This window comes from Danio rerio, chromosome 17 (genome assembly GCF_052040795.2).
Source record: "Danio rerio strain M-AB ecotype USA chromosome 17, GRCz13ab, whole genome shotgun sequence".
Classification (NCBI taxonomy): Eukaryota; Metazoa; Chordata; class Actinopteri; order Cypriniformes; family Danionidae; genus Danio; species Danio rerio.
Window position 1 is genome coordinate 13,381,815 of NC_141037.1, and position 27,486 is coordinate 13,409,300.

Here is a 27,486-nt window from a genome sequence, read left to right on the forward strand (position 1 = left end):
TTGTAAATTCTTGTTCTGTATTTGAAAGCAAACAGGCGTTACAAATAAGTTCACAATGCTGTTGAAAATAAAACGGATGCATCTGGAGGAAAAATAAATGTACAATATTATCTGCAATGAACATAACTCTGTGTTCAACACCTTAAGACCTCAAAACAGAGGAGACCAAGTGCCAAGCATCAAAGCAAGAAGTCTATCCATATAATATAGATGATTTATTACACTCTTTTTAAAACCAGTGTAAGGTATTCCTCTGTGTGATTTTAATTATCACCCAAGTGGTAGAATCTTATTCTCATTTACTCTTACTTTACACGTTCACACACAATCATCCCTGTAAACAAAACAAGTAACAAAATAATCCACAAGTATCAAATTTTATTTATAACATACCTAAAAGGCTATTTACATTTGCATCAATTAGTAGAAACGCTTTTAAAAACTAAACCATCTCTTTGTGTGGTGCTCATGTCCCTCGGTTCTCCTTACTGTAAACAGCATAATTTACAATACAAAATTATTTATTCCAAATTAGATTTATTTATTTCAAACATTATCCACTGATTATCTTAATTAAAACAGCAGGTTGCAGAGCTTTTAAGAAAGGAAGAGAGCACAAAACCAAACGCACAAAGTGCATTGGGAGATGAGTCCACGCAGAGTTCATAATCAAAGCTTCTTCCTCCTGGTTACAGGTTTAGGAAAAATGGCATCCATCATGCGTTTGCGGCGTAGGTTCATCCTCAATGAGGGGGTTTCCTTTTCTTCGGTTCTCTTTTCGGTTTTAGAAATGGTTTCAGCTGGACTGCCAAATGGAGAGATAAAACTGATCTCAACAGGTGGTGGCGGCTCTGGGGCTGCTTTTGTTCTATTAAAAGAAAAATAAAAATAATCATTAATTAACTAGAGGTATGATAACCAAACTGAACCCAGTAACAACATTGAAGGATTATTCACCCAAAATAGTTTATTCTGTAAATTACTCACTCTCATGTTATTCCAATCACTCAAATCTTTGTTCATCTAAGAGCTTTCTCATCCTCCATTGACAGCAATGGACCAAAGATGTTCAAATTCCAGAAAAGTAACCAAAAACATTGACAAAACAATCCAAGTAACGTCGGTGGTTCAACTGTGAAGTTCTTGGAGCTTCGTATAATTACAGCTGAACCACTGAAGTCACATGGAATGCTTTTGGTTCCTTTTCTGGACTGAACATTGCTATCTATGGAGGATAAGGGAGCTCTCAGATTTTATCCAAAATAGCTTAATTTGTGTTCTGAAGATGAATGAAGGTCTCAGGAGATTGGAACATTATGAGGGTAAGTAATAATAACAGAATTTTCCTTTTTGGGTGAATAACTCTTCAAAACAAATTAAACGTTTTAAACTTCAGCCTATAGTAATAATTGGTCTTTAAATGGTGTGTTAAACCTTAGGTTTATTTAAAATAAAATGAATTCTGATGTTGATGTTTTGTTAGTGTGGTTCAGACCACTGGATTGAACCGTTTCCAAACCAACTCTGAATGCACCTGTTTTTTTTTTATCTTGTTAGGCATCATAAATGCCAAAATGCCAAGTGAGTGGTGTGGACAAAATGAACCAACACAGACCCAAAAGCTCATGTAATGAATATTGAAACTTACAGAACTGTGTAATTCAGTTGCACCTTGGTTTTGTATTTCTATTGCACAATAGTCTGTATGAATCTTTGACAGGCACATTAGGACTGTAGCCTGGCAGTGGACTAAAGCCTGGTTTATACTTCTGCGTCAAGTGACCGGCGTAACCCACGGCGCATGCAACGCGCGTAGCTGTGCATTTATACTTCTGCGCGATATCTTTGTTGGTCTGCATTAACACTTCCGAAACACTAGTTGGCAGTGAGGTGTAAATGTTCCTCTGTGTCGAGTTTCTTCGCTGTTGTTTTGCTTTTCCAAAACACTTCCGGGATGTACAAGTGGCTCAAACTCGCTCATTTTGAGGCAGGAACCGGCAGACATGCAACAACTTTAACTATGAGGTAAACAAAACAAAACTTTCCATCTGGAGCTCCATCACGGGACTCCACATTTGTAAACAATCGCTCCATCAGGCTCGCACCATTCACGCGGCTCTCGGTCCCGCCCAGACTTGTCAGCGATACCAAGCCGACCAATCGCAGAGCTTACGCTTTGTGTCGTTGCGACGTGTAGTTAAATTTTTTGAGCGGTGCACGTCAGCAACGCCGACGGCGAAGGGCAATGCGTCAGCGTCGTAGCATACGCCGGCGTTTGACGCAGAAGTATAAATCAGCCTTAACTCTAACAAATAAGGACGCAATAACACTATGCTATTTGAAAGGTGCTCAGGCACATTTCCCAATTTGTTTGAGAAGTGTGCGCTCTGAATTGGGCTCAGGCACGATTCAGTTGGCCAGCCCTGGCCCAGTTGGAGTGTGCCAGAACGCGGTTTACTTGGGCTTTGGCAGGGGGGCAAGTGTGCTTGGGCACGGTTCAAGACCGTGCATTGTGAGAGTACGCCCTAAATCTCTACATGCAACATGTACACCAATTCACCTGGTTGTTCTCTTCTTTCTGGGCTTAACTTCTGTTTCAACTGGAACATCATCCACAAGGCCATTATCCTATGAGAAAAAAGACATCACAATGCATAAAGTGTGATGCAGAACAAACTAAAAGTTTTGTTAAACCTTATAGGGCTGCCTACCCCTTTAGATTGCAGATCAGATTCCCCTCCTTCACTTAGCATTTGAGGCACAGGCAAAATCTCTGGAATTTCAACTTCATTTGGGACAGCAGATCCTTTTTTCCTTCCTAAAAAGAAAGCATTGTGAATCAACTGCACTGAAGGTACACCACATGTTGTAAAACCCAACAAAATTGCATAAAAACTTTGACTACCTCTTGTTCTTCTCTGTTCAGCTAGAGGAGCAACTGAATCATCAACAGACGCAGAGTTTTCAGACAACTTGCTTGCTCTTGTACGTCTAGCACTTGCAAGAGACTTGCTCTCATGTTTCTCTATTTCTTCCGAAACCAATTTACTCTCTTCAAAGCCAATGGTTTGAGTTTCATTCATAGGAGGTGCTGCAGATCTAGTAGTTCTTCTCTTGGCACGTATTATTTCAGTCACAACAGAAACATTCTTCTCACTGGCTTCCTCATTTTTTAGTCGCTCTACAAGAGCATCAGCTTGAGGAGATTCAGCGTGTACTTCCAGGGGAATCAAATCGAGCCTTTCCTTGTCAAGACCATCTCCTTGATTCCAATGCCTGCTTCTCGTAAGGCGTCTCGAAACACTCTGAAGTTGTGCATCATCAACAACATAGGTTTCATTGACTGCTTTTTCTGCAGTGGTGGCCACAGTCTTTCTCCTGCTTCTTGGAGGAGTCCGAAGAGGTTGGTTTAGGGTTGTGGCATCTTCTGCAGGATCTTGCTGGAAACTTTCTAAAGTTAGCCCTCTGGTAGACTTGCGAGTAACCCTACTAGGACTACTATGTGCTTTGTTAGGCTGTGCCCTCTCCACTGGGACCTCTTGTTGGGCTTCTGGACGATCAGCAGTTTTTGGTTGGGATTTTCTGGTGCTGTGTCTCAGCTGTATTTCTGAGATTTCATTGGGAATATGCTCTGTAAGCGCCGCTTTATCATCATCATCATCATTATCATCACCATCATCATCATCAACTGCTGTGCTCCTTGTTTTTCGGGACCCTTTCCTTGGTGTAGCTTTCTGTGGGGTCTTTCGTGCAGGACTTGCAGGCTTTGATACTTTCTCAGAAGGCATGTCTTGGTGGTTCTCACTGGTGTGCTGTTCTGTGTCTGTTTTTCTTGTGCTTCTTCTTGGTGTAACAGGCACTTGACAGTCTTGCAGTTGCTTGCCACTCCTTGTAACACGTCTCGGTGTAGAAGGTACTTGAGAATCCATTTGCTCCTCCTCCGTGAGATCTTTGTCTGCCTCAAGGTTAGGTACAGGAAATGTTACAGTTTTTCTTGTCCTCCGTGATGGGCTGTGCTGGACCTCTTTAAGATTCTCCTTAATTTCCTCAGTATCTTTTCCAGGTCTTTCGACTTTTGTTCTTGCAGGTGACTTTGGTCTTCCTGGTGATTTTGGCCTCCCTGGTGACTTTGGCCTTGCTGCTTGTTTGGTTGTGTTAAGTTCTTCAACTTCTTCAGCCAATGAGGGCGTAGTGTCTATTTGGTTAGCTGGAGCTACATCTTTAGCAATTGCTGACACCCCTGTGTCCAACACGGAAACTTCATTGTCCTTTTCTAAAAGCTGTTCTAAAGGCAAAGCATTCTCTGGTGAAGGAGTCTCAAATACTTTCACAGAACGAGGAGTATGTGGGGCATCCTGCATCTTAGAAGGACCAGAATCAGGGCCATCACCATTGGAAAGACAGGTTTCTGGTTCTGGTGTAATTATTTGTTCCACCGTCTGGAGAACCTCGGCTGGTTGCTCTTCAATTTTAGAAGAACCACTGACAACAGGTTCAATGTCTGATACCAAGTCATTAACTTCTTCCAATTTGTTGTCTGGAACATCAAATGTGTGCTCCAAAATGACAACCCCAGAATTAGTCGTAGGCTTGTTCTCCATATCCTGATGTTCTTCTGGCTCATGTAGAGGTAATAATACTGCATTGTGGTCCAGCTCTGAAGCATCAGGCAGCTCCTCCACATCTGGATCAAGCATGAGCGTGAAGCCTTCAGAGTCTTCTGGAGCACCGCTGAGGGTCTCCATTGTTCCTCTGTCTATAAGATGTGTCTGCTGCTGATCAGCCAGCTCAACTGGCACCAGAAGAGTTGTAGATGGCCTAAGCTCTGTGTAACACATACCATCTTCCTCATCCAGATCTGCAGGGCCAAGGCCAACCATTACCACTTCACCTTCCTCCTCTGGGATGTCCGTGTCTAGAACCTTTATGGTAAAAAGACAATGTGAATACGAATAAAAAATAAAAAATACAGATTTAAAAAATGCAAACCCTGTGCCTATTAACTCTTCTTTAATGGTTTCACTGACAATTTTAGTCATTGTGCAGCGAGTATGTTTGGGATTTGTTGATCCTTTTATGCTTAAAGTCCACTCCAAAGGGATTTAATATTTCGATTTTAAAACTCTTATCAAGAATTACAGCAAATCGCACTTAACAATATTAAAACAAGACTACAATTATGCACTTACTTTCAGCTGTGCCTCAGGTGTGATGAGTGACAGCACGGCATTAGCCTGATCCTGGAAATACTGCCCATGTGATGGAAGTTCCTCAACATAAAGGGTAGAAGGCCGCTGGTGGTTACTCCTCCCATTACCCTGTATTTCATCTATAATCTCAACCTCACTACCAGAGTCCTCAACCTTTTCATCTCCAGACTCCTCTTCAGACTCTTCATCGTCTGAGTCCTCTGCAGATTCAGCACTACTGAGTTCATCACTGTCATTTAAGCTCACCACAGCTTTAGGAAAAACAACAAAACATTGGATTATCATTATTCCCGTGGTGTTCCATAGTGTAATGCTAAACCTGAGGTAGACTCACATCTGGACTCTGATGTTCCGGTTTCTGAAGTCTGTGTTTTCAGATCTGCTGTATTCTCAGAAGTGGTCTGATAGTCTTTAATGTCACAAACTGGATCACTATAGGAAGGACATTGCATAGCAATAAATCAAAAAATGGCATGGCGTGTGAAACTCACCTCAAGCAACACAACAGAAAGTATGATAGTCAATGTTAAGAAGTACCTTTTGAGTGATTTCTCAGAAGATTCTCTAATATTGGACTGGGTTAAATCTGGCCCAAATAAATGTTGTTCAACAAAGGCATCAAGGTCTTAAAACAAACAAAAAAACTTTTATATAGCATAATAACAAATCTTCTGAAATTGTCACTTCAACAATGCCAACAATTAAAAGATGCATTTTGAAGACCAAGCTTTTGAATTGCATGTCAAGTTATAAAATATAATTACCTGAGGTTTCCATAGATTCATCTTGACATTGCTCATTGATTTCAGGTTCAATAGTGACTTGTTCATGGTTCACCAACTCCCCCATTGAACTCTTGGACACAGACGCCTCAGAGACAGCTTTTTCTGATGCTGCCTCTGATACCTTGACAACAGGTGGTTGATCAATAGTGTTATAAGCAGCATTTTCCTCCATGGACTGATTTAGAGGCTCTAATGGAGGAGGAACACTTAAAGCTTCAACAAAAAAGGAGGATGTGTTTAATGACTCTTCTGCTTCTGTTGGGTCCCGAGTATCAAGATGCTCTGACATCTCAGGCACAGATTCAGAGCCTGGTTCCTGAACAGGAACAACCAACTCTGGTTTAATAACCACATCTATCTTGAGAACCTGAGCCTCTGAAATTCCTTTTAGCTGCTCCTCGCTTACGTTCTCCACAATATCACTGGTAATATTAACACACTCCTCCTCATTTTGGGCTTCCTGTATGACTAAAGATCTCTCTGCATTGGACAAGTCTCCCCTTAAATTGGCCTTTTCTTTCTCAGGCAGCATAAGAGAAGGCAAGTCCACAGTTGTGTTCCTTTCTACAGGAGCTGTATGTTCCTCAAAAGTGTTTGGAAGTCTTACTGTCACCTCTCGATCCACACTATTGTTTGCTTGCTGCTCTTTCAGAGTAATCAATAGATCCTCGGGAGCAGGAGCATCATGAAACTCAAGGGTGGTATCGGATTGGTTGGATACAAGACTTGCTTCTTGCCCCAAACTAGGCCGTCGCACGAGAGTGGGAAGCACTTTTGTGGACTCTGCTAAGGGGATCTCTTTAATAGAGGATCCAGTCTCAGATTCTACATCAGGATTCTCCTGCTCTCCCAGAGAGGGCATGCATGTCATTTTCATATCTACATCTTCCTCTTCAGCATCTGAATGTTCACTCCAGACCCCAATGCTTGCTTTAGCAGGAGGAGAAGATTGCCTAGGAGTATTGTGCTCCCTGTTAACTGAAATCTGTGGAGAACCAAAAGCATTAATCACTCTAGCTAAAATTGTTCCAATGTTTTAATAAGTAGGGCTCATGGAGTATGACTTCCATAATATGCAAGATACAAATTGACAAATGTAAAGGTATATAACTATTTACATTATTATATTTACAGTGATAATAAATGCAATTTATTTGATTTTAGATAGACATTTGATTGTAGAAAAGGCACATTACCCCATTGTTCCAGTGAACAGAGCCTTTGGGAGCTTCTGGAGAATCAGCATCCTCTATGAAGGTAATGCGGCTCTCTTTGGGCCGGAGAGGAGGAGTGATTGATCGTCCTGGAGAGGCAGAAGGGGTGGCCACTGGAGTGGGACGTAAACTGCTCCTTAGAATAGACTGCGGGGTAAAGGCTGAGAAAACTGGACCCGATGCCAAGGCTCGAGCTCTCTGAAAACAAGAGTGTTTAATTAGGTGGGTCAACTATTAAAATACTTCAGGACAAACATACAGCAACATTCATTCTGAAGTCACAAATATTGAATGTTTTAAAAACCATAGGGTCTCACCTTTACCACTTGTGGGGTTTGCAGCAGACTGAGTTCTGGAGCTTTACTGATGCTCTTTGGTCCAGCCCATGAGGTGATAGACCTTGTAGGAGTGCCAGGCATATTGGAGCTCTCTGGAGAATTCTGCGAAGATGGCTGCACGACCAAGTCCAAAAGCCTGGTGACAAAGCAAAAGACAGGGTCACTATCCACCAGTCCTATCTACCCATCTTACTATCCAACAGTCACCATTCAGTTCTAAACCTGAACTTATCTAGACAAATTATGAATAATATGCATACATCAGCTAAATTTTCAAAGTGTGAATTTTAAACGTGTGGTGACAGTTAGGGCTTAACCGGCAACAATAAGCCGTTTTTCAAAAGTGTAAGACTGCCCATTCATTAGCTGCAACAGATGCTACAAGCAAAATTGTTTCTTACGATTGTGGTAACAAACGTCAGATTTCAACAATCACTTAAAAGAACTGTTTGTACAGGTAAACAAAATCACAACACCCCAAAACCTCTCTTGGAACAATTTTACCTGGACATTCTCTTGGTTAGCTTGTTGATGGGAGTTCCTACAAAGGCCTCAGGCAGATCTGGAGAGGATGGATGTCGGCTAGGCACTTGCATCTCAGACTCTTTGGGGCTGAATAGCAAAGCCAAACAAAATGATTTAGATTAAAAGACATTTGTTTGGGGGATAAAACTAAGACTTATGAACTGAAAATGAAGGCAAAGTGGATAAAAGAAAGCATACTACCTTTTGAAAGGAGATGACTCTGGAGTGGTGTTATTGCCAGCCCACACTTCCTCAATCTTCGAGTATACATTATTAATAAACGCTGCCCTGGTCATCACGTTTTCAGAAGCTGAACGTTTGGTTACGGTTGAAAGAGGCTGGGGTCTTTTCACTAGTGGAAAGAAGATTAAGGGTAACTCTCATGTTGCACTTTTTACGAATAGTTTCCAGTGCTTATGACAGCTTTCATTACCTCTGTGAATCAAAGTAGGGTGTTGGTACGGTTTTGCTCGTTCGATGGCTAACTTTCGCTGTACCCGTGGAAGAACCTTTCCATACTGATTGAGAATAGAGTTCCTCGTGTTTGACCTTTCCTTCATTTTAGGATCCCGATCAGCCTGAATTAGAAATGTTTTAAATAGCCAATTACAACAGATGAAAGTAAACATTTATACAATGATAAGTGAACCTAAATACTGAACATACAGCTAAGTTTAATTTGAGTGTCTGGTTGAGTTGTAGAGCAGGCACGTAATTTGCCTGCTGGAGGTAGTGGACCATGAGCAGCTCCCGATTCTGGAAACCTCCGTTGCTTTGAAGGAACCGTTGCAAACACTCCTGCACACACAGACACACACGCACTCAAATGAAAACAAATTAGTGATCCTGTTTGTTTCTATTTCATGTCTTTTTTTTACTCACTAAGGCTGTATTTATGACCCAAAATACAGTAAAAAAGCAAAATTGTGTAACTTTACTACAATTTAAAGCAATTGGGATTCACTGTAATATGGTTCAATATTTAATAATACATTATTTAAAGATGCCTTCCTGGCAACTTAAGCACACCGTACAATAAAACAACAAAAGAAATATATAAAAGTTTATAAAAAATAATATAAAAGTATAGCAGTTCAGAAACAATTAAGTATTAAAAGCCACCTTAAATAAGCGAGTCTTGTTTTGAACAATGTAATAGTCAATGTTTCTGTTGGCAGGTTGTTCGTTCCAACGCCAGGGAGCAAAGCGGCTGAATGCTCTACTGCCCATAGACAAGCAGAGGGAAAAGGCAAGTGGAGGGAGGAAGAAGATCTCAGGATGCGAGAGGGAGCAGTAATAAGAATGAGGGCAGACAATTATGGAGGGGCGGGATTGTGGATGGCTTTAAATGTTAGCAGTAAAACTTTAAAATCAATTTGAAAATTAATAGGTAACCAGTGAAGCTGCTGCAGGACAGGGGTGATGTGATGAGAAGAAGGGGTTCTGGTGATGATACCAGCAGCTGGGATCTGGACCAACTGAAGCTTACGGAGGAATTTATGAGCGAGACCAAAGAGAAGTGAGTTGGAGTAATCTGAACAAGATGTGACAAGGCAATGAACAAGAACAGTGGCGCGATGGGTAAGAGAAGGGCGGAGTCGGTTAATGTAGGTGGAAAAAAAGAGACCGGGTGATGTCACTGATGTGAGAATCGAAGATAAGGTGCTATCAAGGATGACACCCAGGATTTGCCCTTGTTGGAGGGATAAATGGAACACTCATCAATAGAAAGAGAATAGCTTTATAGTTTATTCCTGTGATGCAAAGCTGAATTTTCACCATTTTTACTGCAGACAAGAAATCATTTTAATATGCTAATTTGGTGCTCCAGAAGCATTTATCAAAGCTGAAAATATTTGTTCAGCTTAATTCAATGGAAATTAAAAGGTTTGAAACAGACAGGAATAGATGCAAAAGTTAAATTTGGCAACACATAACAATTAAACCTAAATGTTTTAGCTGAATAAAAGTCTGGCCATAATATATTGATTGCAGTAGACACCTGCACATACCTGTTCTGCAAGTCCAAGAGGCAGTTTCAGCAGCTCCTTCATCAGTCCCAGCTCCTGACAGGTCTCAAAGAGAAACCTCATCACTTCCTCCGTGTTCAATTTATTACAGTGCTGTCTTAGCAATGCCCACGCCTCCACAATACATCTGGTCAGCCCAAAATAAACCAAAAGTAAGACTCTAGCAACTATAAATGAGACTTCTATAAATTTAGGCAAAAGTACTTTCAAACCTGTTATGAAGAAAAACCGAGAGGCACAGTTTGGCTTGGCTGGTAGTGCACAGGGGAGGCTTCATCACATGCAGGTAACGCAGGGCGATGCTGTGCTTCTGCTGGCACATTAAAGCCTGAAGGACACGTTCGTGCTGCCAGCTCCATAATGAGTGGCTGGTGGCTGGGTGCAACAGCAGCTCCAGGGAACTCTGGGGAAAATGGGAAAAATATTCAATGGCAATTATTCAAGTAGGACCGATCAAGCTCCCATATCTGGATGCATACATTTTTATTTTTTAATCAAAGTCAAGCCAAACAAATTGTATTTTAAAAGTGCAAAGAACAAGATTTGTTAGTATACCTCATGGTCATGATGATCTAGTAACCATAGGCCTTGTACCAGTTTCACTAGTCCAATGGGAATGGCGAACGCTGTGGGAAAAGACTCAACCGATGCCCCACTTTTATTGGGAAATGAGTACATCACATCCAGCAGCAAATAAATAACCTAAGAGTCTGAGTCAAGGAAGAATATTTACTAAACAGCACAATATAGATGTCAAGCTGAAGTAAAGAGGATCCAAAAGGATACGATAGCATGTTTGGCAGATTCTTCAATGTTTTCCAGAAGGTAAATATCCAGCAGGGCCTGTACCAGGAACAGTTGAAAAAAAAAAAGAAAAGATTAAGTGCAGTTGAGGGCAGCACTGTTGTATAAACATTTTTCACTGAAGTCATAACTTACATGAAGTGATGGGGGAGGATAATGTCCTGTTCCACCCTCGTCTCTTTTCCAAAGCTCGCTAAGGCGTTCCCCACACTGACTCACCAGGCCATCAATCATGAGGCAGTCCGCACACCACTTGTCCCTATTGGAGGAAATACATTTCTGAATTGTTTGTACACATACACATGTCTTGAGTAAGCTTATAATTATTCATACTTTGATATTATCGTAATACATGTGTTTTGCAACAATACAGCAGAGTTGCCTTTGAACTCCTTTTCATTCCATTACCTAAGCTCTTAAGCCATTTAACATATGGCCTGTTTCCACTGAGTGGTATGGTACGGTATGCTTTTATGGCTTTTATTTCCACTGTCAAAAGGTACCAAAAAGCGAACCGTACCGTGCCATTCTTTGGGTACGTTTTCGGAAGGGCACCTAGCAAAATAAAAGGTACCAAGTCATAGTAAGACTTTATAGCTAAACGCTATTGGTTTACACAGAAATGTCACTAGCTCATGCACAAGCCAGCAGAATGAAAACAAAGGAACTGCCATTTTAAAATACACAGCCGAGACATTACATTGTAATAATATATACATATAATAACGAGTCATCGTCTTGATGAACAGCAACAAAGTCAAGAAGAAGAGCAGAATCTTCCCTGTGACCCGTAGTTGTTTACAAGGCCTCCTAAAGCATGAGCGGTGTCACTTTCTTGTGTGCGCATCAGTATTTTAAATAACGAACTTTGAGCTGATGATAATAATGTGCGTATGATTATTGAAGTACTTCTGACATCCGATCACAAACGTGAGAAAAAACTAAGGAGAAGCTGGAAAAAACAAACCAGCAAATGATTCTTTCAGCAACCTCAAGCATTGACAAACAGCTATGTTTAAGTATTATCATCACCTTTTGGACTATTATGATCTCGGAATGATGGAATTACACTCTAACAGAGGTTACATGTGCTGGTGGAGATTAAACATACAGATGAGAGGTTTGCGCTGACAGTGGGCTATGTTGCGTGTTGTTTTTGGAGTGTGTGCACTCCAAAAACAAGTGTATGCTGGGTGTAGTTTTTCTGTAATTGGTAACATATTGGAGACTAAGGATCTGTATGCTGTATTTATTTTATATATCGAATCATGTTCATAGAAAGGTTAGTAATGAACATTTATACACAAGTATTTGTGTGTATAAAGCATCTGTTTAGAGATAAATGCTTTACATGATTGACTCATACGACTTTACTTTGACATTTCCTCGAGCGAGAATAACTGCAACTTTCTGTAGTACACCACACCCACCAAAAGGGTACCATTTGGTAGTGAAAATGCAAGCCTGATAAAAGTGACTCTTACCATACTTTACCACTCAGTGGAAATGGGAAAATAGGTTTGCTTATTCAATAGTGAAATTAACAAGTACACCCTCAAAATAAGAGACAAATTTAAAGAAAGGTTTTTGATGAAATCTAAACAAAAATCAATCAAACGCATATGAACATTAACATCAAGTGAAGAGTTATTACTCTCAGCAGCCCATTTGTGATTAAATCACTAAAAATGTATGCTAATATCTCACTAAATATCTATAAAATTCAAAATGCACATGTTTTTTTTATACAGTTGTATGCAATTTTGACATGTGCAGCTTGTTTTTCAGAATATTTGGCACTTCATTTATAACCAATAGAAATTGAACAGTGTTTCAGTTGTTTAGCCACTTACTTGGCCATTCTCCGCAGTTCTTCCCTCTGTCCGATATAGTAATTCTTTATAATAGAATGACTGTAAAAGGGCCTTGATAGCTGTAGCACATCATCATCATCTGTTGACAGTAGAACACAGAGTTCATTACAAACTTGTATTAAAAACATAAAAGCTATTCGTATAGAAGCTTGGAACGCTGCCATACCGAAGCCTTCTGGAAGGAGACCAGTCCGGCAGAACCACAAAACCACCTGAGCGTACTGGGAGACCAAACTAGACACCATACATTTGTTCATGAGTCCAATCAAGCCTGCAGGTAGCCAAAAATTAATCAGTCAATGCTTTGTCAAACAGATTATTGTTTTTTAAAATAGTTTATATACACCAGCACAGAACTATGTGATATCTGGAAATAGCGAAACACCTTTCTGTGTGAGCTCCTGGGCCTCATTTAGCAAACAGTGGAAAATGGTGCTGAGGTTTGCCAGTAAGCGCTGACTGTGCTGTAGCAGCTGCAAAGTCTGGGAATCGGTGAAGTTTGCGGAGCTGTCAAAAAGCGGAGCACCTGGATGCACGGAAAGGCATGATCAGAACACACTTAATCTTGAAATAAAACCATATTTAGATAAAGGAGCATAGGAAACTCACATATTTCATCCAGTTCTTCTTTGGTGTGCACAACCTTATTCCAGGCCCATTCCAGTATGTAGCGCAAATTGACAGCTGAGCCTGGTTGCTCTGCAGGAAAAAAAAGAGGCAATGGAGGTTACATGATGTACATGATCATTAAAAACTCAAGAATTACCATGATTTTAAAATAAATTCAAAAGTGTAATTTTAACAAGGATGCACTGTATTAAACAACGTTTACAGTAAAAATGTTACAAAAGGTACAAAAATGTCTTGGTATCTTTAAATACTACATTTAATCTAATTAGGTTGCATTGACTGGTTGACTTTAATGCTTTGCCGTGACACTGTTTGATTGACTAGCTGAGCAGATCACATGGTTTGCCCTGAACTACATGACACGAAGGTGGCTCAATGAATGAAACTACCCTAATTAAAGTAATTTTTAAAGTGTTATTTTTCTTATGTCAGCATCAAAGTTTTATGTGAACTTTAAATCAAGCAGATGCCAATTAGGTCGCTCCATGCAAATACCCTGGAGCAGATACTAGCCAATTAGCTTTTCGCAACCCTGGAAAAGTTATGTGATTGGTTGTCCTCTGTGAAGCATAGATTTGAATGAATATTTTGTGAATGAACCATGAAGTGCGCAGCCGTGGAAGTGTGACACACTTTATAGCGTGTGTAAATATCATCCCAGGTGAACACAGTGAAGATGTGCAGTGAGGAGACGCCTAATAATCAAGATGAGTAACTAACCGAGAAAAATGTCTGACTTGAGTAGCTTTCTACAGCGCACTATCATAGTGTTAAAATATGCATCTGAGCAAGTCTCTGACAGTGTGAAAAGGCTTAACGTTATAGCCTTTGTCTTTTGTGCATTAGGTTATGAATAACTTCACATGAATCTGTGTGCGAAGGACGTACGCATTATTTCTGCATTAAAATATCTGTTATTGTTACATTCTTACTAGAACGTGCAGTGATCAATGAGTTGACTGCATTTATTGAGCAGTGAAATTAGCTCGGGTGATAATGTTGCATTATTAATGAATTGAAAGTGTTTACAGTGCATTTGTTTTGCGCTAAAATCAAACGGCATGTGAATATCTTTGTCCTGCAAACAAATCACAAATTGCGCCATGTGGAAAAACATTTGAATCTTGTGTTTAATTAATGACGTCACAAGCGACTAGTCGACGTCGACTCTGATAACATAAGTCGACTTCCAAAAATCTTAAGTCGTTTAACCCCTAAATCTAATAAAAATTCAAGATACTTTTAATTTCGTTTTATTACTATATTTCTGGATTTTTTTTAATCAAATGAAAACCCTTGACAAGCAAGGCTTTTAAAAACATCTATTGACATCAACATTTTAAAATTACTGAAGATGAAACCAGGTTTTCTACATATCCAAAGCATTACTTCTCCCTCACCTTCAGTGGTCCACTGTCTAATGCAGCCAGTGATGAGTCCCAGTGAGCTCGTCTCCACAGCAGTGCATAAGATGGCATCAAGCTGCTCCTCCTGTATGCAAATGTATGACAGTAATAATGCATAATGTATGACATTAAAAGTATCAATGCTCTAGAAATTCAGTAACACTTAGCTTAACTACCAATTAAATGAATGTATAAGTCTTTGAAACGGTCCCTTTTAGGCTTTGATCCAAATTGTGCCAATTTGTTGACTGTCACTTTAAATTCTAATGAGATTGTGCACTTTTCAAAAAAGGGCAGAGCTACAAATGTTAATGCATCAGCATGGCAGAAGATTCAAAACAGAACTAACATGGTCTTTGAGAAAAACTGAAAATGTTAAAAAGAAGCGTCTCAGAAGAAGGCATTCTATGGAGACCCCGGTGTTCATTTTTTGCATCCTAATATACAATATATTTATTTATTTTAAACATTCACACTGATGCACAACTGCATTTAAACCAATTAAGAAGTGATTTTTGCATATTATGTCCCCTTTAATAAGTAGCAAATTTGTAGTTTGAACTAAAAGTTAGGTAATAGTTGGTTAATAAATGAAAATTCCACATTAAAATAAAGTGACTACAAAATTCTGATGCACACAAGTGAAATCTATGAAGTAAATTTGCATCATGTTAAATAAGGAAGTGTTACCTGGGAGAGACTGGAGGGCTGGACATCAGCCAGACGAGAAGACAGAAGGCCAGACATGAGACAGCGAGAGTATCCATTAGAAATACTGTCCCCCAAACTTGGTGCCACCTTCTTTAGATAGCAAAGGGTCTGAAAGAGAAAGAAATTAACTAAACAATAAATAAAAATTCAACACAATTTAGTAGAGAATGGGCCAAAATCGAACCTCTTTCTGATAGCCAGAGCAAGTAAAGTGCACAATTCCAGCATTAAACAAACAACTTCCATCTAGAATAGAAAGAGTAATATTATTAGAATTCAAATGGAATTATATAAACACAAACATGCAAATTATGAAATAAAGAAAAGGTCTTGCCAAAGTTGTATGTGGTGGGATTGAAGAACTGTTCTGGTGGAGGACATGTATAGGGGAGACCTCTGCTTAGACTGCGCTCATGAACCAAGATGTCCAACAAAGCACAGGGCGCTGTCATCTCAATCACACAGTCAAGAGACCAGACCGCCAGATAGGGACAGTTCCGTAAGGATTCACCCGTTCTGTACAAGAAAAAACGCCTTTGATGCAAGCTTGCATTTATTTACATGCATTAACATGCAACATGTCCTTCCATCAAATCTGAGTGCATTACTAATAGCATACTGACCTCAATGAATCTGGCATCTGAGCGTGGTACCATCTGTTTATGTCAAATACACCTATGAATGTTGATAGCTGGCCTTGTCCATATGATTTCACTTGCCAGCTGAAAACTGACACACTTGTATCAGGAGACGCCACTAAAAAGAATCAAATTGAAAGTTAAAGGTAATGTGACATCAGTCAATCAATCTCTGCAAAGCATGTGGTGTTTGACATGTAAATACCTTCATTCATGCTGTCGTCACGGTCAGGATGGTGACGAAACTTCTCTATGGTCTGACAGCTGATCAGACGGGTATTGGTGGCCTGAGCTCTTAGAGGAAATGATGTACCGTTCAAGTCCTGACTGTAACGTTCTTCACAATACTCCAGACCCTAAAAGTCAGCACATTGAGAATGAATCTTTTTCTGCAAGAACATAACAAACATAAAGACTTGCAGCATTCAGAATTCTGCATGCCACTGTACCTCATAAATAATTTTTCCTGAAGCCAAGCACTTCCTCTCCCCGAAGGCCAGTTGTAATAAATGAAGGCTGACCACATCCCCCTCACTGCAAAGACAAACAAACACATTAATGTGATTTCTGCCCCATCGCGATAGAGCATCCAAAAACGTGCACTTACAGATCCTGTGCAGACTGCACAGCCCATAAATAGCAGCAGTTTCGTGGGTCATTTTCTGGCTCCTGGAAGGTAAATGCATAGACAGGCACTCTGCCCCCCTCTAGCTGTGAGTGATACCTGAAGACAAAACATATGCATCAAAAAAAAAAAAAAAAAAAGTATCTTTTTTTTGTTTGGTTGCATGAACTAAACTCTTAAGAATTTAAACTAATTTATTTCGATGTGGTTAATAATTTTTACTTTTTAACATCATTTGTTAATCAGCTGCTCACTGATCTGTTTATGCTCCTTTGTCAATAAGGCAATCACTGCAGCCATGTACTAATGGGCGCTGATTTATAAATGCTGGCATTCAGGCACAAATAACAGAGAGCTTGGAGCGCGCGCACACACACACACATATCCATGTACATAAGTGTCTAGCCCTCATTTCAACTGATGAACCTCCTGTACTTTACTTGCGTTCATAGATGAACTCATGGCACAGGATTTCTGGACTCTGTGTTATAGACTCCCCAGCTGAACTCACGCAAGGATTTATAAAACCTAACTTGCTCTACAACATATTAAGAAAAAGGCACTCTTGCTCGTGTGATATTAATTATAGGGTTCCCACTTTAAGCAGAATGCCTTCACCCTCACTTTCACATACTAGAAAGCTACCTTTCTATGACATCTAATGAATGGAAAAATAGGCCGCTATTGTGCTCATATCTTAAGAATAACACTAAAATATGTTTAAAAAATAACAACGTTAAAATGATTTTAGCTTGAATACAATTTCGCAGGATTGCAATAGCCTATGAGAAAAAAAAAAAAGATTTTTTTTGCATAGCTGCAAAGTGCTTCTTGTTCCAAATTTGATAGCTCCATGGGTGTTTTACAAATCCTACCTTTAGCATTTCTATCATCCATCATTAAAGTGGTCATCTTGAAGCTAAAGCTCTTAAAGTGTATATAATCCTGGCACATTAGTCTCAGTTAGTCTTGTGACTGCATTTGACTTGAGTGAAATAAAATAAAAGATAAATAAAAATGGAGCTGAGAATTAGGAGATAATTGCAAACTAAATGTAAATGCTACATACAAATATGCCAGGTATAGCCATGATTGGAACAAAATATAAAAAAAAATTACCTTAATTTCAATGTCTGGAAAAGACCTTTTAAAATCCCATGACAGGTGAGAACTCTGTGACTAAGGCCTCGTTTACACTGTCAGGTCTTGATGCCCAATTCCAATTTGTTGACTTTATCTGATTTTTTTGTCTGTCTGTTCACATGTCCTTTTAATTGTGACCCCTATCAGATTCATGCGTTTACACTTGCCAAACAATTTACGGCGTTGTGCGTGCATAAAGGCGTGTTCTAGCATCTGCACCACACTAGCCAAGCCATGATGGAAGAAATTGTCTTGCTTTTAGCTCTGCGAAATAAGTGAAGTTCACCCAACTTTAAAATGATTTTGGGGTGGAGGGAAAGGGCCGTCATCGCAGCCTTTGATTTATGTATGGTGTCCTCCACCATTCAGAGGAATTTGTGGGTACAAGAGAGACCTCGGGTCTGGTGGGAGCAAATTGTGACGACTGATCACTTTCCTTTTCCATGTTTCCGCATGGTAGACAACAACAACTGGGTGTCTACACACACGATCTTCCTTCTAAGTCATTAAAGCATGGAGAAGCACCACATTGTCGCAAGTTTGACATACAAAATGGAATGCCTCAATAAATGCAATCTGCATGTTTACATGATGGTCGCATTGTCACATATCCGATTTATATCTGATTTATTTCCACATATGAAGGAGGCCTGAAACCGATCTCTGAATATCCGAATGCATGCGTTTTTTTTTTCATGTTTAAATGGTCGTAGAACATATCTGATCTGTCACATTTGAGCAAAAAAATAATAATAATAAATTCAGCATTGGGTCACATTTAACTGGCAGTGTAAACAGGGCCTAAAAAGTTCTGATTTAAAAACAAAAACCCTTTGAACTCAAGATGTGCGTTTGTTTATTTTTTGCAAAGCGAGCAACATACTCAACATCAGCTCACACAGCATTAAAACAGCAACTACAATAAGCATCCCACACCCCAAAATAATAATTCCTTTCAGGGTTAGACTCACTCTTTTTTGAGGCTCTTCATGTTCCAGAGTTGCAGATTGCCATCAGAGAAGCCCACAGCGAGCTGGTTGGTACGCTGGATGTACTGCAGGGCTGTCGCTCCAATACCTGTTGGGCTGCTGAGCTGCAGACACAGGTGTCTACCCTGCTGCGTTACCCCCTCTCGCAAACGTGGGATCTCGGACGGAGACTTATTGACCACCTCCAGATCTGTGGCCAAAATAAATTCAACAAGGTTAAGATTTTGAAAATATCAGTAGCCTTCTTGATTTAAGAGTAAAAGCTTGTACACAACAGGACGCTTTTAATCTGCATTGTGACATTTTTCCGCGAGTCAAGTGAATGCAAAAAAATCACCCCCTAAGGTTAGATGATGCTTGATGAACTTGCAAATCATAAAAAAGTGAAACTAAACTCATCATCAAATGTTATTTGCTACTCTACATAACTACTCCATATGTTTTTGTGCTTGAGCACCACCAAGTCGTGTTCAGCAGCTCCAGGCAAATGAACATAAGTGGATGAAGCTCATTGATGAAGCTCATGGTTGATACTCTTACATTTTACGATCACATTGATGGCCTTTTTTTAGTTACTAGGTGTGAATTGTGGTCGAAAGGTACAAGCAAAAAGCATCTTGGTGTGTATGATCTTTAAAGTTTGAAAAGAGGAACTATGCTAGTATTTCTCCACTACCATTAAATACAATAGAACAACAAAATAATCCCCACCTGAAGCCTCCAGCTCACTCTGACTGCAGGACAGGTCATCCAGACAGAGATCAACTAGCAGAACATGACCGATGTCTGTGACCACAGCAGCCACACCAAAAAACCAGCGCAGACTCTGGTGTAGATGCTGTGTGCTGGCGCTGGCCCCTCCATAACTGACCAGAGGCTCAATGGCTGTGATCTATGAAGAAGCAGAAGCTCTTTTCAAATCACATGATCCTTAGCAGTAGTGTCTTTATAAAACAATATTAAAGAAAACACTTTATGCCAGGTTGATGTGTTTTGTAAAATTTTATTTATATAAAGGATTCGTCAACATATAAATCAGTTTGCACACACTCAAAGAGATTATAGCTAGTACAAACCATTAAAAAAAGTTTAACAATTAAAATATATGATAAGTTGAATTAAAGGAAACATTTGCGTTAAGATTGACTTTATAATAGTGTTATATATTTTTTTAAGTAAAGTAAAAATGACAACATTTAACACCTAAAAACATTTACAGATAAAAACAATCAAAATATTAATGAAACTGTAATAGCATCTGAAAAACACAGAAATAAAACTGCACTCACTCTGCCTGGAATTACCACAGCCTTGACAACACGAGAGATACCGAGATCATACAGACACAACATGCTGCCCTCCGCTTCCTCCAGACCAATAAGAAGTCCTGTTCGCTTCAGCCAGCAGAAGTCCCTCACAGCCAGAACTGTGGGAGGGTGTTCAGACACCCCGCTGAAGTGGTAAGCAGAGAAACGCTCTCCACTAACAGCATGGACAACCTCCAACTGAGGCCCGCAGGCCAGCCAGGCCAGTCCACTCTTCCCTGCACCCATTAAATAAGAGATGTTAATGAAACACAAGAGGAGACATCTAATAGTAACCCAAGAAACGTACATCAAAAATCTCACACAACATGCCATGTGTTCATAGATGTAATCAAGTGACCATCAGAACGGTGTAAAACAACACTCACCAACAGTAAATTTTCCGTGCAGCACAGAGTCCAGAGTAACTTCATCCTCCCCCAGAGCATCTATCGTCACCTCTGGAAAGCGCAGCAAGCTGCTGGTGACTTGGGCTGCCAGGTCACGCATGCCTACTGAAGAGAGAACACGTGCTAGAAGTCAATCTCCCAGAGCTGAAACATTAAACGGGTAATAATCAAATGACTAAACGAAAACAGAAGGTGCTTGTTGAAATGAGGCCTGTTACGATATCAATTTTGTTGATGAACAATATATTGCAATAAACCAGTGCTTCTCAAACGTTTTTCATCAAGTACAACCTCAGAAAAAAAGTGGTCTTTGCAAGTACCACCATAATGAGCAGTTTTGAAATACAGTGGCGTATTAGGTCTAGTAAAACAGCTTAAGCTCTGTACAGTTCAAAAACGAGGCATATTAGTTCCTATTATTAAGTACATTTAAATTAAAATGTGCTTTTAAAAGTTAAAAATGGTAGGTTACCGTTCTTAAAAAGTAAAAAAAGAAAAAGAAATAACTCCTGGTTTATTAGCACCTGGAAATGTTGCCTGGAACGCATAAATATAGGCTTTATGTCATCATATTCATATATAAATCATTTTTGATGATTTATTTAAATATATGTAGCATGTATATATTACATATTTGATTCATCCGCGTACCACTAGAAGGAAGCCTGCGTACCACTAGTGGTACACGTACCCGTTTGAGAACCACTGCAATAAACAATATTATTGTCATTTTAAGACCGTTTTATGCCACTTATTATATAATGACAGAACGACAATATAATAGCATCATAACGCAAGTCACTCTTCCATAGAACACATGATATTTTATTCTTAAGAATATTTTATTTAATTAGTCATTTTAACAATTAAATAAGGCATTGGAATCAGAATGTGAAAATTTATATCCTAAACACACACACACACACACACATATATATACATATATATATATATATATATATATATATATATATATATATATATATATACACACACACACACATATATATATATATATACACACACACACACACACACACACACACACACACACACATATATATATATATATATATATATATATTAATAAATGTTAACAAATAAGTGCAATGTAAAAAGTAACAAAGGCTGTGATATCTGCTACCAGATCTATTTTCATTTGTCAAGCACCCACATGAAAATATATTCGTAATTTATAGTAAATACTAGTGTTTTTTAAACCATTCTGACATGGACACATTCAATAGAGATACAGATGTTGCTCAATCAGCTAAAATATTGCTAGAATTGGCTTTTACGTATGGGTGATATATATTGCATCACCAAAAAAGATTGAGGTCATGTTCATGTGTTGCGCGATACGTCAATATATTGATTATTGTGACAGGCCTAGCTGCAATATCACTGAAAACATTACAGACAAAGAACCCCATAGACAACAGCAGTTGTCAGCACTTTTGTGCCTGCACTGGAGCAGTTGCTGTTTGCGTCTGTCCACCACACTTGTGTTTCCTCAAACCATACAATAAAACAGTGATTATAAGCAAACGGGCTGTTCAGATGAGCTCATGGTCAGTCTGTCGAGGGCCTTTTAGAAATAAGTAAAAAAACTCCACAAACTCTACAACAGAGATGGCCAAACTAGGGTCTGTGGGCCAAAGTTAGTCTACGTTAACATTTGATTCGGCCTGCCATCTTATCAGAGAAGAGAGGGAAAATTATGGGATGGTTTCGAGATTGTCAATTGAAATTTAACGTAGCCCTTTGTTTGTTTGCTTAATTGTTAAAAGCTAACTGAAAATAAATGTTTCAATTAAATGGTGTAAATTAATCAGATTTAGTTTAAATGTACAGACTGCCATGCAGATTTTGGTGACCAAATCAAGTCATGTTGAACGTGTTTTAAATGGGATTGTTTGCTTTTATAGCAATAAGTCATCATTTAAAAAAATATACTAAATTAGTTCATACAATTTAAAGTAATAATTTCTATTTATTTTAAAATATTATGAAATAAATTGGGAAATTAACCATAGCAAATTGAATGTAATATAGTTTAGTATATTTACCTTCGGCCCACAATGATATTTGGATTGGCCCTTTCTACAAAAAAGTTTGGGCACCCCTGCTCTACAATACTCTTATGTATACTCGTCTATCTTTTGGTAGCACTGATTTTATTCCCCCCAATGTCACGTCAGCTTGGCTTGCCAATCGGGAAAAAACAGGCTTGTTGAGGTGCTTGTTAAAACTGTGCAGACGCAAGAGAAACGTCGACAGGGCTTAAACTTTCAGGGCTCGACAATAAGGACTGCCCGATGGCCCGGGGCCAGCGTGCGAGACGCTAGGGTCAGTGTACAGTGCTGCCTTGTTGTGTGACAGATCAAGCCAGAGCTGTGTGCTGTGACTGTCTGTCAATTGTGTGCAAACACAATCTTACGGTGCATTCACACATAGACGTTTGTTTTAGAATCGGTCTCGTTTCCCCCGTTAGCGCGGTTTGTTTGGCATATATCCAGCAGTAGCGCTCGCATCCACGCCAAATCCATCAGTCCAAGATCGCCTGAATGAGATGGTCTCTGCCCTATTAGGCAGATCGATTGTAGTGAGAAAACAAAACAATGCAACGAACTAATGACCCAGGCTATATCACAGTGTATTATGATCGTGTAATAGCCATATATACGGCTATATGAAGTGAGAATGATGAGCAGGGCGAGATGTCATTCTTACCGGTAAATGCGAAAGTAAAAGCATGCTGAAATATTACCGAGAGCTATTTATCCAGCCTGATCTCGGTTTATCCGTTAGGAAAATTGACCGAAGTTACTATCTGATAATTTTTTCATGTTTTAATCTTATAATATGTTGTGTTAGACCAGTTGTTTTGTTCATTTCCGCACTGACAGCTCGAAAAAAAGATCAACATTGATCTGCTTCGCGATCTGATGCAGTCTCGGTTCATCTGCTATATATAACATATGTCTCTCTATAATTTAAGCCTAAAATGCAGAATTCTAGCCAACGTTTCTTTAATAGATTGATTAATTCAATAGATAGATTTTGGTAATTATGTGTGTAACTTACCTTTATTCGTTTACTGTATGATTTGGTTAAGGGTAAAACAAAGACCATGCAGGTCAGGTAGTTTAAGTAGGCTACAAATAATTCGTTATTAATTAATTAATTATTCATAATCGAAAAATGAATCGAATCGTGACTTAAGAATCAAAAATGTCATCAAATCGAGGATTTGGAAGATCATGACACCCTGATTAATACAGTATAATAGTAATTAAAATACATTCAACAGTGTTTTGTAATACACAATGTTGCTTTTTAGATCATATTTGCACTTTTCAAAACTGTATATTCCCTTCATGATTTTGTAGTTGCACTGGCTTTAATGGACACATTAAATGTAAAGGAGGTTACTTTAAGGAGTTTTATTTATATTTGGTGTCAAAGGCAAGATATGCAATTTCGGCGTCTGCATTAAATTATCATTTACAAAAGAGATTTCATAGAGGTTTATATAATACTAAATTCTGAAACAGATCTGAAATTAAACATTGCATGCTTACAACTGGGTAAAACCTGTTGATTTGAATGTTTGTAATTAGGTATTAAAATTGAATAATATGACAATAAACTAAGAATTTGAGGCTGCACTTTAATACTCCAATAATGGTCTTTTATTATACAATTAAAACATCACTGTTCAAGATTGATTGGTATTAGGCATGGGATGATAACTGTTTTTAAGGTTTTTCGCAGTTTGGAGAAGTCAAGGTTTTAAAACCACCAAACTTTTCTGCTATACCCTTTTTAAGGTATGTGTAAGTTTTTTTATTTACCTTTTTTTAGGACAACAGTATCTCAAGCAAAAAAAAATATCCAAAGATGCCATTTTATATTGTAAAGAAAACTGTGTTTTTTTAATCAAATGAAGACAACAGGAGTCTATAATTCGTTTGAATTACTTAGCCTGACATGTTTACTGCTCCAAAATATTAGAAAGGTTTCTAATAATAAAATATTGTGTGTTCGAAGGGGAAAAGATTTTTTTTTTAACCAGACACTTAAAAATTATTGATTTTAGAGCAGTAATCACAATACCGTGAAACCATGATATTTTTTATCTAAGGTTATCATACCGTCAGAATCTTATACCGGCCCTTGCCTACTTGGTATACAGTATTGCATATATTGTGTATTTAAGCATGCATATTTTAATGAAAACAATTTATGAAACACCAAATTATATTTTCATATATATTTAAGATTAAAGCTTTATCATTCATTTATTAGAAAAAGGTGCTCGATCATCCTAGCACAGCCAACCAAGATGTTTACATAGCTTTTATGTTTACCAGCTTTGAGATATGAGGCAAAGCAATGATAACACTATCAGGAAAACACACGCACGACTCGAATGCTCAGCTGAAAGACTCAAATACATGATTAGGTCCAGACTAGGTCAAGATTTTCTTGTAAGGACAGCTCTAATTAAATATAGTAAAACAGTTGCACTGTGCAACTCCGACAGATTGCATTATGTTTTTCTCTTCTTTTTCATTCTTTTATAACCTGTTTTAACGCATTTTTATTTGTTTTATCTGTTTTTTTTTTTAACATTTTTATTATATGTTTTTCTTTTCCTTGTCTCTTTTATTCTTGTTTATGTGAAGCGCTTTGAATTGCCACTGTGTATGAAATGTGCTATATAAATAAACTTGCTTTGCCAAGGAGTTTATGGAAATGACATGCACTTCAAAATCAGAAATCTTCAGATTTAGCAACATTTGAAAGAACCTTTCCTGATGGTCTGATAGCACTTTAAAATGTAATAAAGATTTTTAGAAAAAGATTTTTAACGAAAGTAAAGAAGTTCTGATAGATGTCCATGCTTGACTAACTGCCTACAGTGATCAGCATATGAGTAGACCCCTCACAAATCAGTCTTTTAAAATTATATTTTAAATAGGAAGCTACACAATATTAAATTTGTGCATATACATTGAATTGGTCAGTACTGAAGCCAGATCTGGAGTTTATCTAACAACATAACTTACGATAACGGTCCAAAAACTTGCACACCCAGATTTAGATTATAGAAAAATATTAAATACAAATTTTAAGAGGAAAAATTAAGAGAAGCAAAAAAAATATGATTTAGTTGAAATTTTGTAGGTTGTAATTTTTTTTGTGCAATATTTTGCCTGAATTTATTTGTATTATGCTTCAGTTTCTAAATATGTTGGTAAATTAATTATTGCTTAAATAAATATACCTGTTTAATAAATATGTTTTGTTTAAATGCACTAACATATATTGCGTATATTCACTAAGAAATTGATAAAAATATTCATTTTAAAATGGGGTGTACTCAATTATGCTGAGCACAGTGGGTTAAAAACACTCGTTCATGCAATAGTGCCCCCTGGAAAAGCATGGTCATACCAATGCAGCCTATAGGGAATCATCCATGTGCCCGCGCAGAATACACGTCCCACCCATGTGAGATACACATGGAGAAACAGAGACGTGAAATCACAGCAACACAACACACTAATTAATTTATATCAAGGGCTAATGCTATGCAAAGCACACTAAAGCAGTGTAGCAAATGTCTGCAAGCATGTTGTAACCACTTTATATATGATCAATCTGAAGTTATGCACTGTCACCTTAAAATCTTAGCAATGTTGCATTCAAATACATTCAAATTACAGCAGACAAATATTGTTGTAAAAACAATGCGTCTATTCAGTGCTATAGCTGCTGTAATTTACATAAAACGTAATTTAACATGGTTTGTACCACAGCTTTACTGGAAAGTTTCTGTCAACCGTAAGTTAGCAAGTCAGTAGCACTGCTAGCTCAAACTGTTCCTGTTATACCAACAAATCAAACAAGACACTCGAGTTACAGCCACGACAGAAAATCAGACACTATAAAAATCATAACGTGATGTGTATTAACATAAATCATGTAAAATCTGTGATAAATAGCCGTGGGGTTGCGTGAGTCGAGCCCACGCAGGCTGTTACCATGAGCCCTTCAGATTAGCCGCAAAAGCTAACGGTAGCTAACGGTCACAACACGAGACCAGTTTTCAACAACAATCAAGCAACACAAACATTTACTGAAACTTCTTGAGTTGCAGAAGCATGTACAGTGCTCTAGAATACCATAAGATGTATAAATAGTCAAGGGTTATCAAAGATCACAGCGTTGTACCTGCGCGTTGATGACAACGGCCCTCGAGAAAGCTGGATTTAACGTTACTTCAAACACGACTTTCGTGGCAACTCTTTCCCGGTCATAATCCGGACTCGGTTTGCATGGATAAACTCTCGCAATCTAGTTGTGTTGAACCTTAAAGCAGTAGCGAAGAGAAACTTCAAATCCAGAGAGTTCAGTGTTAAGCCGTGCCGACTACTACCGCTTGAACGCAGGCGCCATTTCCACAGCGCTGCAGAACCACTACTGCGCATTCATCAGCTTCAGCCAAATCCCGCGCCACAAATAGTATCGCGAGATTTTAGGCAGCTCAGGGATTTTTCATATTTATTTATGTCATTGATCAATGAAATGAGCAAGTTACTTCTTGTAATGTAAGTGCATCTATTGTAATGATCACAATTAGATAGTGACAATATTTTTTTTAAATTTGATTATTTTTGTGTTAGTTTAAATCCTATTTTTTTATATTATAACGAAATGAAACATTTACATTACATTATAGAGACCCGTAGCCAGCCTGCTGAAATGGGTGTTTCTTTTTTTCTCAAAAGGTGAAACTTTTTGCAATTATACGCCTCAGTTAATATTTAACTATAAAATT

At 38.5% G+C, this 27,486-nt stretch overlaps 1 protein-coding gene across 5 annotated transcripts; it reads right to left on the reverse strand.

Annotated features, from left to right (window-relative positions):
* ahctf1 (AT-hook containing transcription factor 1) lies at window positions 1-27,113 on the reverse strand. 5 transcript variants are annotated; one of them, XR_015513087.1, is made up of 36 exons: window positions 26,880-27,113; window positions 20,616-20,738; window positions 20,212-20,465; window positions 19,634-19,814; window positions 18,905-19,112; window positions 16,773-16,889; window positions 16,615-16,699; window positions 16,371-16,521; window positions 16,151-16,283; window positions 15,862-16,043; window positions 15,712-15,773; window positions 15,507-15,635; window positions 14,811-14,901; window positions 13,390-13,479; window positions 13,166-13,306; window positions 12,947-13,051; window positions 12,760-12,859; window positions 11,042-11,165; window positions 10,889-10,945; window positions 10,658-10,804; window positions 10,315-10,505; window positions 10,085-10,229; window positions 8,739-8,870; window positions 8,506-8,650; window positions 8,274-8,424; window positions 8,052-8,159; window positions 7,527-7,683; window positions 7,192-7,407; window positions 5,975-6,980; window positions 5,748-5,835; window positions 5,545-5,642; window positions 5,190-5,461; window positions 2,906-4,922; window positions 2,712-2,818; window positions 2,305-2,628; window positions 1-1,756 (listed from the first exon to the last, which is right to left on the reverse strand). XR_015513087.1 is itself a non-coding variant. In XM_087290131.1 (36 exons), exons 2-36 carry the CDS (start codon window positions 20,734-20,736, stop codon window positions 670-672), a joined length of 7,578 nt encoding a protein of 2,525 aa, XP_087146257.1. In that variant the 5' UTR covers window positions 20,737-20,738; window positions 26,880-27,113; the 3' UTR covers window positions 1-669. The 5 variants fall into 5 exon arrangements, 3 of the variants coding, with proteins under 3 accessions (XP_087146257.1, XP_087146256.1, XP_087146258.1); XR_015513086.1 differs by having other exon boundaries at window positions 20,616-20,741; XM_087290131.1 differs by having other exon boundaries at window positions 1-868; window positions 2,561-2,628.
* Between the last annotated feature and the right edge of the window lie 373 nt (window positions 27,114-27,486).